This window comes from Passer montanus, unplaced genomic scaffold (genome assembly GCF_014805655.1).
Source record: "Passer montanus isolate IOZ18808 unplaced genomic scaffold, ASM1480565v1 scaffold62, whole genome shotgun sequence".
Taxonomy (NCBI): Eukaryota; Metazoa; Chordata; class Aves; order Passeriformes; family Passeridae; genus Passer; species Passer montanus.
The window spans coordinates 644639-659933 of record NW_024371260.1 but is presented as its reverse complement, the minus strand read 5'-3'; the positions used below and the strand labels follow the sequence as shown (position 1 = coordinate 659933).

The 15295-nt window shown below is 47.4% G+C and overlaps 1 protein-coding gene across 1 annotated transcript; it reads left to right on the top strand.

The window, feature by feature from the left end:
* Positions 1-984: 984 nt before the first annotated feature.
* Positions 985-14273, top strand: SLC25A33 (solute carrier family 25 member 33). The gene is made up of 7 exons (XM_039727771.1): positions 985-1159; positions 7073-7252; positions 9501-9578; positions 10600-10700; positions 11462-11528; positions 12797-13077; positions 13707-14273. The coding sequence occupies exons 1-7, from the start codon at positions 1110-1112 to the stop codon at positions 13907-13909; spliced, it is 960 nt and encodes a 319-aa protein (XP_039583705.1). The 5' UTR covers positions 985-1109; the 3' UTR covers positions 13910-14273.
* The last annotated feature ends 1022 nt before the right edge of the window (positions 14274-15295 follow it).

Below are 15295 nucleotides of genomic sequence, written 5' to 3'. Positions count from 1 at the left end.
TCTGTGCCCGGGATCAGCTCTGTGCCCAGGCTCTGCTCTGTGCCCAGGATCAGCTCTGTGTCCGGGATCCCGAGCCGGGGATCAGCTCTGTGCCCGGGATCAGCTCCGTGCCCAGGCTCAGCTCCGTGCCCAGGCTCAGCCCTGTGCCCGGGATCAGCTCTGTGCCCAGGATCAGCTCTGTGCCCGGGATCCTGTGCCCGGGATCCTGTGCCCGGGATCAGCTCTGTGCCCGGGATCAGCTCCGTGCCCAGGCTCAGCTCCGTGCCCAGGCTCAGCCCTGTGCCCGGGATCAGCTCCGTGCCCAGTGCCTCTCGCTCCAGGGAGATTCTGCTGCCAACGCCGCTCCTGCAGTGCTCTCTGCTGGGCAAGGAGCTGCGAGCATCCCGCAGCCCGGGCTGAGAGCGATGGGAACGAGTGCGGGACCCGGGCCCAGCCGTGCCAGCCGGGCTGGAGCCGTGCTAACCGGGCTGCAGCCGTGCTGATCGTGCTGGACCCGTGCTAACCGGGCTGCAGCCGTGCTGATCGTGCTGGACCCGTGCTAACCGGGCTGCAGCCGTGCTAACCGGGCTCCTTTGTCGCCTCGGCAGCCGGGCACGGCCCGGGACAGCGCGGCTCCTGCGCTGCGGCAGAACCCGCCTGGGAAAGGGACAGTTTGTGAAAAGGGACCGTTTTGGTGGAAAAGGGACCGTTTTGATCAATATCTCGCAGTGAGATCCCTGCTGACCGGTGTTCTTTACCCACAGCGCGCCCCACAAGCAGCCTGGAGCTGCTTCACCGGCGCTGCAGCCCCCCTCAATAACCGGCACCTCGTCCCTAAACACTCCCGGCAGCTTTGTGATTACACGAGCCTTAAAATCCGCTTTTTTTGGGGTTTTTTGGGGGGTTTTTTTGGTCTCCTGCTGCCCGTGACGTCACGGAGGGGGCGGGGTCTCTAGCGCTCTCTCCCCGCAGTGACGTCACGCGCGGCCGCCGGACACGCCCCCCTCCCGCCCCGGCGGCGTCACGCGCGCGCGGCCCGTTCGGCGCGCGGCCCGGCGGGGACACCGGCACCGGCACCGCCCTGCCCTCACCATCATCATCATCCTCACCACCCTCATCACCTCACCGCCATGGCGGGCGGCCCGCAGGAGAACACCCTGCTGCACCTCTTCGCCGGGGGGTGAGTGCGGGGCACCGGGGCAGGGCCGGGACCCCGCGGGACGGACACGGGCCGGGACCCGCTGTGCCCGGGCCGGGACCCGCTGTGCCCTCAGGGCAGACAGATCCCGGGCCGGGACCCGCTGTGCCCGCGGGATGTGCCCCCTCAGGGCAGGCAGGCCCCGCTGTGCCCCCTCAGGGCGGACAGACCCGCTGTGCCCCCTCAGGGCAGACAGACCCGCTGTGGCCGCTGCTCCGTTCCCCTCAGCAGGCGAGCGGTTCCTTTCCCGTCCCCGTTGCCGACCCCCGGCTCTCCCGGCCGCGCTGCCGCCCCCGCGGCCGTGCTCGGTGCAGAGCCCGCTCCGGGCGGTGAGTGACCCGGTCCGAGCGCCCCGGGCCCGCGGCTCCGTGCTCGGAGCGGGCCGAGCTGTGCTCAGCCATCCCCGCGGCACCGCGGCCTGCAGGAGCTCCTGCGAGGGCACAGCGTGGGGACCGGCGTCGGGAAGGTCCAGTTCGTGCCTCAGGGACTTGTAAGCTCTTGGGTTTGTTGTGTTACAGCTAAGAGAAACAGCCCTGACCCAGAAAGCGCCAACCTGAAACCCTTCGGAAATTAACTTATGGCGGTTATTTTAATAGTAGCCTGGGAAGATAATTGTGTGGTGTAAATTAGGTTTTAATCATCTGTTGTGCAGATTAAGTGCACCTTTGGCCTTGTCAGAAATACTTCATTTCAGTTTTTTAACAGCTTAAATTGTCTAAGTAATAGACTGTTCCTTAGTGCTTGTGAGCTGACAGTAGTTAGGAAGCCAACATGAAACCTGCTGTTAGTTTAAATCTGATAGTAGACCATTGGTTTCTCTGTTCCTTAACAGGATACTTCTGTTTCCTCTGACATGTCCCTGGAGCAATAGGTTTATTTAATACACTATTAAACCAAACAAATCTTAAGTTTTTCAGAGACACTGCCCTTCTGCTCTGTCCCCTCTGCCTGCCCACTTGCATCAGAGCAGTACCTGAGTCTGGGACAGAAGCTGGACCTGAGTGTACACGTGGAATTTGTTTGGATAGTAACAGCGCCCATCCAGAGCCCCTGCTGTCCTCATGTAACTCCTCAGACTATAAATAAATAGGAATTTTAAACTCATCAGTGTTTTAATCTAGTTCTGGGAAGCCAGCATCTTCCTTGGTGATTTATTGTACCCCTGCCTTCTGCAGGGGTCCCAGTACTTTGTTCAGGTGTGGTTTTTGCAGAGAAAGTAAAAGGAACCCATTCACTTGAAATAATTTTGATAGAGGCATTATTGGTATTGTGATGGTTTTCTGGGAAGGTGGGGATGGGCTGTGGTGTCAGATTAAAAAGTAATTCATATCTTTGTGTTTGCACAGAGCAGGCAGGCCAGCCTTGGCTAGTCTGAGGGGCCAGAGTAGAGTGTTTGGCAGTGATGAAATGCACCTGAGTGTTGCAGGGTGCTCTCCAGCTGTTGAAATAGATGGTTTCCTATTAACCAGGTCATTCAGGCAGGCAGACTCGTTGGCCCTTTGGTTTCTGTCAGTTCCTCTTCAGGCTCCAACAGCAGCAGCAAGCCAGAGTCCTGCTGGCTCTGGGGGCTTTCAGGAGCAGCAGGACAGTGATGCCCCAGGTGCACAACAGACACCAGTGTGTTCACAGCTCAGGGCTCCTGTCTCCCTGCTGAAGTCGGTGCAGTTGTTGCTTGTTTTTCTTTGGGAGAAGAGGTTACTCCATGTTGTCTTCCCAGCTGGAGGAATGCTGGTTACTGCAGAGATTTCCTAAGAAGTGGTGGTGTTAAGCAATGTGCTGGTGCTGACAGACAGTCTGGGAGATGTTTCCACCTATGGAGAGAAGCAGTGTTCACCTGTGGTCCAGGACTGGGAGCTGTGCTGGGGTTGGCTGTGCCACCCTGCTCCTGCTTCAGGCTCCTGTGCATTCCCTACCTCATTAACAGAGTGCCAGCTCAGGGAGCACAGGAAACGCTTACAGGAATAGCTACACCTGATAACACCGTGCTTAGCTGGAAATTGAATGGATGCTTAATAACATTAAAGCATTAGGAACAGTCTGTATTGTTCTGAAACCAGTTTCCTTGGGCATCTGAGAATGCAGAAGCTTGTTTTGTTCACAGTACGGATAATGCAGTAATGAAATATCAAAGGTGGAACCTGCTTTGCTGTTTCAGCTGTGCGTGTCATGCTGGAGCATGTGGCACGTTCTAGAAAATCAATATAATGTCAAACACACAGCAAAATGTGTCAGGCTGGTTGTGAGCTGTGATTGCTGTAACCAGGCAGCTCCCTCACCTTTGTGATCTTGGTGAAGTCAGTGGTGCTCTGCTGGAAGGACTTTGTGCTGCAGGATTTCCTTCAACAATCAGATTGGCATGATATTTCTATTAAGAATATAGCTCAGTGATTGAATCTAGGACTGATTAAGATTCTTGGCATCTCTGTCAGTTGTGCTAGTGAGTTTACTTCAAATGCAGGTCTTTGATACTTTGGGGGTGAACTCTGTACAGATGGAAACCTGGCAGCAAGAGAAGAATGGGAATTGGATTCTGATATGGTGTCCTCTGCATGTTGTTTGAGCATTGTTCTCTTGATGGAAGTGAATGATTTTCCTTCAGCTGTTAGTAGAGAGCACATTCTGTGTCTCCACGTTTGACCTGTTGGAAACACTCTGCCGTGGTGTTTTGTTCCCAGGGGCTTTCTGTGCTGTTCACTAAGGACAGACTTAGACACTGTGTGAGGATTTTTGCAAGAGGCTTGTGCAGTGAACACTGCTTTAACGTCTCTGGAACTGTTGTTCTGCACTGATGCAGCAACAAAACCCTGACTCACAGTGTGAAGGCTTGGAGGTTTTGCCTGGATTGCAGCTCACGATTTTCCCAAATCAGATTTATCCTGCTTGATATCCCTGAATGTTTCAGGGTCTATGGCTGTTTATGTAGCTGAAGTTTCTCCTTTTTTCCCAGATGTAGGCATCTGGGACACCCTAGGAATACAAAGTGTTTCTTCTGTGCACTGTTGTTGTTTTTCAGGCATCTTCCCAGGGGATGATGTGTGGAATTCCCATGCAAAGGAAGATCATCTCATCTGAAAAAACTGCCCAGTACATCAAAGTCCTCACTTGAACTATCTGCAGTGTGTTTATATGTGGGATGTAATGTGTACACCCTGGTGACACTCTTGAGAATTGCTGTTAGATAACGTTTTTTTTTTCTTAAATGTTCCACTGACTACACAAACTCCAAGCTGTTAAAACTGGTGTTGCAGATACCCACATGATGAGTTAGTATCAGAGGATTATATATGCATTAGCAGAAGTACTTAAATATTAAAGGCTGCATAGATTAACTGGATTATCAGACTGAAAGGCTGAAAGGCAAGGAGTGGGCTGGGAAGGCAAGAAGACAGCTGATCTGGAGAGAATGTGCCAGAGAGGCTAAAAAACTGTGGGGCAAGGAGTCACTAGGCTGAGCAGCTGGTAGTTCAGAAATAGAAAATAGAGTTTCAGTGCTCTGAATTGATGAATTGTTACTGTCAAAGTATTGTTTTAATGTGAAATAAATGGGGACTGAAGACTGAAAACACAGTAGTGGGGCATTGGTAGATAAAGGAACTGGGAATTAAGGCAATCCAATCCAATCACCTTGATGAAGTTCCCCCAGACTTGCAGTTGCTCTGAAGGTGTTGATTAGTCAGGAGTTAATTGCACATATGTGTGTCTGTATTGGATAGACACGGTTGGAAAGGCAGCAGTGGGGGGACACTTTCTGTTCCAGGTCATGTCTGAGCTGTGGGAGCAGGAAAGGGTTTGCTGGAGAAGCCATTCCTGATGGGATTCTTCCCCCTGAAATGTCATTTCAGAGCAGTGTGAGCAGTGTGAGAGGCATCTGACAAAAGGGAGAAGGATGAGCTGCAGCCATTTCCCCCTGAGCTGTGTGGACCCCCAGAGGGCTCAGCTCCAAGCCCTGCCTGAGTGCACAGAACAATCAGAGGCTGATAAGGGCTGGGAGCACTGGTGTTTCAGAGCCAGGTGACACAATTCCAGCTGCTGTGCTGAGTTCATGATCAGCTCAGTGACTTCAGCCAAAGCTCAAAAGCTTTCCGAGGGATGAAGCAAAGCTCTTTCTTACAGTGTCTGTCATTGTGCACGTGTGAATTGTCCCTAGTTTAGGTTTCCATCCCTTTCAGCAAGGAAGAGGAACTGAACAATGCTGTTAAATGATATTACCAGTCTCCATGAAAGCAGTTCCTTGTGGTGGGTGCATTTGCATTTGAAAAGCACAGTTTGGCTCCTACTTGGACAGAATCCTGCAGAACCTGAAAGCTGTGGTGAGGAAGTTGTGTTCCCTGGGGTCTGGGGTGTTCTTTGGAGCCTGGAAAAGAACCTGGATTTCTGTGGCTGCACAGCCTGGGTGGCCACGCTGTTAATGCACGTGTGGGACTTTGGGCTTTGGCAGAGAATGGTTTCTGTTCATGTAAAATACACTGCTTCAGCAGGCAAAATAAGCTGCATTCATGAGCTGGTGTGCATCTACAGCTTGGGTCTTTGTGCCATTCTTTTCTTGCCCTTTCCCTTGTGTTTAAAAAAAGATTCTCCTACTGAGGTAGTTATGTCTGGAAGGGGCTTTAGAAAATACCCACTAATGCCTTTATTAATGTCCTCCTGTGGATCTCTGTTCCCAAATTAGTGCATGCAATGTTCTTTAGAAAGCACTGTGGGGTTTTGTACACAAGAAAAAGGGTACAGTTATTTTTTAAAATTCATCTCCCTTGCATGGAAAACTACCAAAATTGCAATTTCACATGAACATGAAAGAGATTTAAGTTGTTGACCCCTGGTGTTTTCTAAGGAAAATCATAAACACGGGTTTCTGAAGCAATCACATGCTTTGACACTTGTGCAAACAAGGAAAATATTTCCTAGTCAGTTCAGCTGTAGTAAATGACCTTGCAAGAAACCTGAAATATTTACTTAAGTCTTCCTAAATCCCAGTGTGTTTGAGTAATAAAATGTAGATATATTACCTTTTAGCCAGCCTCAGCATTATGTTTAATCATGAGGTTTGCCAGAAGGAACATTCAATTACCTAAGAGGAACAGCAGCAGAGAGAAAAATAGTTTGACCAGTCACTTTCCAGACCACTGATAAAAATTAAAATTAGGACTCATACACATTATATTCTTGGCCCAATGTGCTTTTTTTGAAGCTCAGTCTGATTGTATTAAGATTAATATATGCCTGTTATAGGGTCATGTGTGTATAATATTTCATTTTTGTCCCTCTATATCAGAGTATGGGAGGTCTGTTCTTTGGGAGCATTTCTGCCCTGTTATTCTGTTTGCCAACTCTTCATCCCTTCCTTCTCATCCTTGCTGCTTCCTTCCCTCTTTCCCCCCTAAAAAAAGTTGATATTGAGTGCCTAGTTTAGTGTATTTTTGGTATTTGCTGCTTCTGAAGACAGTTCTTTACTCATAAGTACTGAAATGGTGAAGAATTATATTATTTTTTTCATTCTGTAGTGTCCTAATCCCCAGTGGCTTGTTCTCATCTGGCAGCTTCCTGCTTCCCATCAGAAAAATCCATCCAAGGCTGTTGTGTTTTAGGACAGCAGGCTCTGACAGATGGATGCCATGGAAGTTTTTACAGGCAGAACTCCCAAGTCGTGGCAGGACATGGCACCCGTCAGTGGTCCCCTGACCCCGTGGTCACTCAGGGATATTTGGTGTTGGTATCACCTTTGTGTTTACCAGTCTCGTCCCTCCCCAGGGCATGGGAACAGTCTGCCCTGCCTGTTTCCCAAAGCCTTGTCCGGTGTGGAATAGCAGGAGGAGGCTTCAGAGTGCATTTCTGTGCTGTGCTTCTGCACATCCTGCAGCAGCCCTTGTCACATTCTGCCTTCTCTTTGAATTGCAGGTGTGGAGGAACAGTTGGAGCCATCTTCACCTGTCCCTTAGAGGTGATAAAGACCAGGCTTCAGTCTTCAAAGCTGGCCTTCAGGACTGTCTACTACCCCCAGGTGCAGCTGGGGACCATCAGTGGGGAAGGAATGGTCAGGCCAACGTCTGTGTCCCCTGGGCTCTTCAGTGTTCTCAAGTGAGTGCTGCTCCTCCTCTCATTGACCGTTCCCACTTCCACTTCACTAAATCCTGTGGGGGTCCTGGGGGCTTTTACCCCTCAGCTGTGCTGAGCTCTCCTCTGTGCTAGGTGTTGTCTTTGCTCATCATCCTTATGCATCAGTCCTGGCTATACCTGTCTTAGTCTGTTAAAAGCCTTGAGTGGTTCAGGCTGCAGTGTTTGATATTCTAGCTGCTCCCTTTCAGATGTGTGTTCATAAAGAAGAGGAAATGTGAAATTATCTAAGAGCTGCTCAAAGTTCCACCAGCATCTATGGCAGTCTCACTACTGTGTGTCCATACCAAAGCACCATGGATTTATGGTCAGACCTCCTGCAGAAGGACTGGGTTTGTTTGGCTGCTGGGGCAGCCCAGGGTGATGCAGAGGTCCTGCTGAGATCAGGTGGCAGGAGTGCCAAGGAAAATAGCGAGCAGCAGTGCAAGCTGAATGGTTTTATGTAAGGCCAGCACGCCTGGCAGGCTGCCTGGGGAGAAGCTGCACAGTTATATAACACTGGAGTGCTAATTCAAATTCTCTGCAGAGCTCTCTGGCTGGAGTCATTCTGGGACTTGAGTTTCTGTATTGTAAACAGCCTGTTCTCCCCTGCCAAACATTTCTTTGTCTACTCAGAGGTGAGTCTAGAGCAATTCGTGACTGAATGCATAAGGCAGTGCCAGTTGCTTTGATTTTAATGCCCTTTCCTTTGCTATCTTTTCACCTTGCAACACTGGACTTTAGGCAGCTGTGACTAAAGAAAGTGAAACTTTTGAGGCAGAAAGATCTTAATTCATCCTCTGGGCCCATCTTTTTCTGGGGTTGTCTTTTTATTTTTAGGGAGAGAAGAAATGGTTTAAAATGGGCCAGCCTTTTAATATATTTATTAAGCTCATTAAGTTTGGTGACTGGGATCTTGATTTCATTTCACTTCAGGAATTGCTTAGCTGTGTGTATTGCCAAGTTTTCAACCTGATTATTTTAGATGCTTGAGAAGTGAGAGCGAGGTATTTCTGCTGTCATTCCCTTGCAGGCAGCATCTGTGAGAAGCAGATAATGCTATTGATTATGACATGAGAAAATACAAATGTTTGAAGAAATAAGTGAAGCTTGGTCCCTTGGTTTTTACTCTTTCATCCCTTTCTCAGTCCTGATCATTGCCAAACTGGACATGACTTGGACCTCATGGTTTGGGAAAATTGTGTGGCTAAGGAAGAAGCCATGAGAGCCCTGCCAGTAAAACTGCTCTGTGAGAGTTAAAGGTGTTAAGTGTGAAAGGCCTTGACTCGTGTAGATAGAAAGAAAACAGGTACCAGAGGGCAGGCTCAGCCTGCTGCTGATAGAAAGCACTCCAGAAGGGCAGGCTGGTTTTGTCTAATCCATTTAGGATTCCGATGAGTTAGCCCAGCTGGAAGCTGCAGTCGTGACTGTTAAGTGACAAAGAACAAGTAGTTGGTGGATCTGTCTCCTTGGAAACACTCAGCCCTGGAGTTTATACAGAAAGTTCAGCTCTGCTGCAGAAAACAAACGTGTTTCAGGAGCTCCTCCTGCCTAATGAGGCTGGGTTGAAATCTGTGGGGAGCACTCTGAGCAGTGCCAGTGACCTGGAGAGCAAACTGAAAGGCTGGCAGCTGCAGAGGGTGCAGTGGGCGACCCAGAGCCCGGAGCCACCCCGGATTTCTTGTCTGCTTTTCCCAGGGTGAGCTCAGTGAAGAGAGCTGCTGTCTGGCAGACTGTGCACTCTCATTGTTTGTGGTGGCATTGCCACATTCAGCTTTCCTGGGGGGAGAAGCACATCCTTAGGTAGCTGTGAAAGGAAAAAGGATTTTTTTTTTCACATTCCTCTGTACAGATTGTATGGGAAGCAAACTTCTGAATTGCTTAGATACAGAAAACACTAAAAATATTCTTTGTTCATCAGAGTCAGCTGTCATTGGCTTCTCCATGAAACTTTAATTCAATTCCTGACAGCTTTCAAAGAATGGAAATCATAACCTCGTGCCATTTGACACCCATTTGCCTGTAGAGCACTGAATTTTATGGTACAGTGGTTTTTACTCAGTGTATAATTCCACTTATTTTGAAGTATATCATGTAGATTAAAATCTAACAGCTCCACAAGTCATAGTCTTTGCTGTTATGTAGTTCTTTTGGCTCTCTGCCCAACAGAACAAGACACTAACTTTTAACCCAAATACTATCTTCTCCTTCCCTGTTTGTCTTTTATTTTAAGGTCAATTCTGGAAAAAGAAGGACCAAGGTCACTCTTCCGAGGGCTGGGTCCAAACTTGGTTGGAGTTGCACCATCAAGGTAAATAGTTAAACTATTGCTAAAAGCCATGTTTAAGGTGGCAACACAAATGTTGCAGTGCATTTGTGGTTCAAAATAATGGGCCATGAAGTTATCCCTTCTGTAAACTGAGATTTGTGTCTGCATTCTGCTCAGTGTACACATCAAGAAATGCTGATAAAAATCTGGCTTACACTTCTATAACACTGGAAGGTGCAGAGTAAATAAGGCACTTAAATGCCAGCTCTACTTAAGTTCCAAGTCATTGCAAGAGCTACTTCTGATCTTGAAAAGGAAGAGAAAGCAGTGCAGAAAAGTCTGTAGGTTAATAATTGCATTATTCAAACGTCCTGCTTCCCTAGGACAGGTATCAGTGCCTGCTTAGCAGTGAGTGGGAGCTGCAGGCCAGGGGACAGGAGTGGCTTAATGGGCCTTACTTGCCTAAATTCTTCTCAAATGAAAAACTGCAGCTGAGGGAGAAGGAGTCTCATTGCTGCCACACAGCCCCAAAAGGGGGGTGTGTCCCTCTTTCAGCAGCACCAGAGTTTGCCCTGTTCTTGGCAGGGCGGAAGATCTCTGTCTAGGAAATGATAAAACTCATTAGCACTTTGGATACTGGCAGATATTCTCTGCCTGAAACTGAACCAGTTAGAACCAGTTTTCCAGTCAGAAAGGAACCTCTGGCCTCCTGCCTGGTAGGGGGGATGTCCCCCACAGAAGCAGGGAATCCTGTTTCTGTGCAGGTAACCTCTGCAGCAGGGCTCTGAATCCAGGGCTCTGCTTTGCCATGCAACCCACTCGTGCTGTCTGCAGCACCACGGTGCCTCCCACAGCAAAATATTCCTGCCCTCTGGGTGTCAAGTCAAACTGTGGCACTGCAGTGTCGGGGAAGGAAGAAAACAAACCCCCTGTGTCCATGCAGGTGGAAGTAGTCATGTGGAGGCCTCTTCAGACTGTTGTGGTTTTCAGGGGGCTGGGCAAAGAGCAGTAATGGTCTAGTTTGACATTGTTTTACATGGCTTTTCTCTGGTTTTCCCCACAGAGCTGTCTATTTTGGCTGCTACTCCAAAGCCAAAGAGCAGTTTAACAGCATGTTTGTGCCCAACAGCAACATTGTGCACATCTGTTCTGCAGGTTCTGCAGGTGAGTGTTTGTAATTCCAGGAACAGGGGCCAGTGTCTGGCAGGTGCTGAAAATGTGCCCTTAATCTGAGGTGGTACATGCCAAACCCCAGGAGTTTGCTAGCTCCTAGCTCTCCTTTTCTACAGAGGAACTGCTTTTCTGTGCAGCACGGAAATATTTCTAGATTGTTGTTTACTAATTTAGGATGTTTTTTCCAATGCAATGCTCTGGTCATGTCTCTTAATGCAAGGAAAAAATATTAGTAAACACAATTAAACTTCTGATACTGCTTTTGCCAGATTGTTTCAGGATGTTGTATTTTTCCTACCAGACTGGGAAAAATAGTTTGTTCTTGTAGGAAAAATACTGCAGAAGAGCTCCCCTAGTTCAGTCACCAGAGTGGTCACTAAAAATAATCATTCCCAAAGTAAGCTCTTAATTAGGGGTGGGTTCTGTTAATGAGCAGCTCAATGGCACCACCTACAGCCCTGGGGAGCACGAGTCCAGTTCAGGCTTGTGTCCCACGGGTTTCCTTGGAGCTGGAATTCCAAATCCTGCCAGTAAGGAAGGGATCTTGTCTGCAACAGCCTTCAGGAGCATGACACACATATTAAAATAGGTGCAAAAAGGAAGAATCCATGGGTTGATGTTCCTGAATTTTAACATGAAGTTGAAAGCTGTGCAGCTGTGTGGCTTTTGAAAGTCTCTCACTGCACAGGGTGTAAGGTTCATGGCAATACAATGGCCTGGCTTCAGCTGCACTTGTGGTCGTGTTTTTTCAGCCTTTATCACAAATTCCCTGATGAACCCTATATGGATGGTGAAAACAAGAATGCAGCTGGAACGGAAGTGAGTGACTGATGGGGTAATGGGAGCCTCTGGGGGGCCACAGGAGCCTCTGGAAAGCTGAACCATTCTGGTTTTACTCATGGCTCTTTGTACTTTGATAGATCTTGCCCAGTTTTTCCCTGATTCTCAGTTCCACCCTTCAAGCCATGTTTCTGTGTGGTCAGATTTAAGGTTCATGTTCTGCGTGTCTTTATCCAGTTTGATGCACAGAGACTGTTGAGATGATGTGGGAGTTGCCTTGAGTGCTGGGTGAGGTTCAGCCTCTGGTTTCACTGTAAATCTTTAGTTCAGCATAGCATTATTTTTCTCTCTGTTGGTTACAGAATCCCCTGTAGTTCTGGGGTTGAAGATGAGGATAAATATGTTGAGGGCAGAAGGTTATGATACAGCGGAAGGGCCATGGGAGCTCATGTGGGAGGCTGATCATGAGGGTGGAGTGTGTGTCCTTTTGGCAGCATCACCTGCACTGTCCCAGGTCAGACAGGTGGGGTACTCAGGAGGCTGTAACAGAAATGGTGCTGCCTTCAAATTGGGATGAACACCCAGCAGTTTATTTCATAGAACTTGCTACAGGCAATAAGGATCTGCTGCAGTGGTTTAATGTTCTTTTGCCTCCTTCACCATTGTGTCACTGTTAACCACGCATCCAGAAGACACAGGGAATTTGACAGCAGTTTCTTTTAGTTGAATGCTTCACAGTCAGTGGTGGATATCAAAGCAATAAGGGACTCTGCTAATAACCTGACTGCTTAGAATGGAAATTCCTTCCTGCAAGGACATGCTAGGTCAGATAAAAAGGATCTTATAAGGCACGACAACCTTATAAATAATTTATAAGACTTAATTCCAGCATTTTGCAGGGTGGCACCTTTGAACTGAGTGCTGCCTCTTAAAATGAAGGATCATGTCTCATGCAGCAGACTTCTGTCTCTTGGCCTGCTGAAGATGGCTTTAAATGGAATCACCAGTTTGACACAAAGATGTGTGTCTTCAGTGCTTATTGTCTTTTAAGGCCTTGGTGTGAACTGTGACAGAATGAATTGAACTTGAGCTGAAGGAATTATGAGTATGTATTAGTGAAATAGCAAAGCCAAGTGTGCTCTCTTAGCACTGTAGTCCTGCTCTGTGCAGCTTTCCTAGGAGAATTCTGGAGTATAACTTAGAGAACCATTTCTGTAGTTATAAAAAGTATTGAAAGCCATAAGGGGTTTTTTAATATTAATTATTTTTCTTGACTCATGATATGCTCTGTTCTGTTTGTTTTGTAGAGTGAGGGGCTCCAAACCAATGAATGCTTTGCAGTGTGCTAGATATGTTTACCAGACAGAAGGTGTCCGTGGTTTCTATAGGGGGCTGACTGCCTCCTATGCAGGGATTTCTGAGACCATTATCTGCTTTGCTATTTATGAAAGTTTAAAAAAGCACTTAAAGGAAGTCCAGCTGCCCCCTTCTTCTACCGGGACCGAGAGGACCTCGACAAGCTTCTTTGGACTGATGGTTGCTGCTGCTGTTTCCAAGGGCTGTGCCTCCTGTATTGCTTATCCTCATGGTATGTTAACCCTTCCATTTGTGAGTGTACTACAGCAGCTGTTGTCTGGAATCCAAGACAAATGCAGGGTCTAGGGCTGTCAAACCCGTAGCTGTTTGAAGGGCCAGATGCATGTTACTTTGGCTTCTGCACTGGCATTTTCAGTACTGGTCCCACTACTCCTAGTTAGACATGTGGTTGGTGACTGGGACTTGCTAGTTCAAGAACAACTCAAAAGCCACCAAAAAACTGATTGCATAATGTGACTGTTCTAACCAGGAGCCTCAGCTGGGTAAGTACCCACAGCCTCTGGGATTCTGTGGTCAGGTTGTGGGAAGCACTTGGGGGCTGAACAGTGTTGGTCTTTTTGGATAGATGTGAATGACATGGTTGTGTAGAAGGAGCAATATTGATTATGTGAGCATCAGTAAAGCATTTAGATCTGTATTAGCTTCAATGAGGCAATCGTTCATTTATTCCACATGAAAGAGAACTCCTCTTTAGCTCTTCCTCTTGCCTGAAGGGCAGTGTCCAGGGTTCTGTGGCTGGGTGTGCTGGCTGGCAGCTGCTGCAGAAGGTTTCGCTGTCGCTGGGGTTTGCACTCAGGAGCTTTCTGCTCCTTGGTAACTGTGGCTCTGGTCCCTGTGCAGAGGTGATCCGGACACGGCTGCGAGAGGAGGGCACCAAGTACAAGGCTTTCATCCAGACTGCCCGCCTGGTGGCTCGGGAAGAGGGGTACCTGGCCTTCTACAGAGGACTCTTTGCCCAGCTCATCCGGCAGATCCCAAACACAGCCATTGTCCTGTCCACCTACGAGCTCATCGTGTACCTCCTGGAAGACCACGCAAAGTAGCAGAGCCAACGTTCCTCTTACAGACTGAAGACCAATTTCTTCATTGAACAAATAGTCCTTTAAGAGACTGTTGCAGGTGGCAGTGCTGGTGGAAACACTACAAGTCTGTGACCATCTGTGAATATTTCCTTTTGGACTCATGCTTTCTAAAAGGTCTCAAGTCATTAATGTTAATAGTTAATTATAATTTTTTTAACTTGATAATTAATCTACTAAATTAAATTACAGTATTTAATTTAATTATATGTTTGTCCTTTTCCTTAAGCACAGCCATATGTGGTCAAGGAATGTACCTCATACTATCAAGTGATCTCTTGGACTGATGTTCATTAAAACTGTATTAAACCAGGAGAACTGGCTTGGACATTTGAAACTGTCTTCTTACAACTGGCTCATATTGCTTTTGAGCACTGTAATAGCCTAAGTACCCAAATAAGTTGGAGAGTAGTTGTGGGTTTTTTTCAGGGTGCATCGTTCACTGCTGTGTGAACACCCTGGGGTGTTCAAGTAGGACTAACTTGTTTCTCTGAGGGTGTGAACTGAGCACACCAACATCTCTTAGAAAAGCCACTTGCACTGGCAGTATGGTGGTGGGAGGCTTTTAGTAAGAATGAAATTACAGTTCTGTGCATTTGGGATGCATGGTTATGGTACTGGGGATGAACAGATCTGTCATGCTTCTAGACCTGGCTTGGTGCAGGCCTGAGAGCATAAGGACAGTCAGTGACCTGTGGAAGTTCCATGAGAGAAAGCTTTTCAGCAGTTCTCATGATGCAGTTCTTATCTTTCACTTATAAATCAAATATCCTGCATACTTATTTCAAAAACATTGGAATATGCTTTCATTTAAATTGTCTTCATTGTATTTCAGCAGCACCTTGTGACTAAAGCATGGCACATGAATTACTACTGATGGTGCAGGATAACCTAAAGCATTCTAGTATTCTATTTGTTCCCAGTGGTCCCCAGCTGATGACTGGTGCTTGAGGTCAGGTCTGACATCAGTGTGAGGTAGGAGCTTAGTGCAGAGAGTAGAATGTGTGTGTACCTCATTATGAGGCAAAACTGCAAAAAATAACTGATTTCTATTATGCCCTCCTGAAATAGCTTGTCACGTTCCTCCTAAGCTAAAATAGGAAACAGTTGAGTAAAAATCGACATGGCTTTTTTTTAATGGAGATGATGAGCAGCAGAAGCTTCAGGCTCTGTATAGGAGGTAAAACTGTCAAACAGTGTTTCTATTTTTGAGAACTAGGACACTTGTGCTGCTACTCTGAAACATTTTCTGAGATTTTCTTTCCGAAATTAACATTCCTCTATACTTCCAGTGCCCTAGCTGGCTTCTAAAATGTTAGTCAAATGTGTAGACTGCTGATGTCTTTTGAG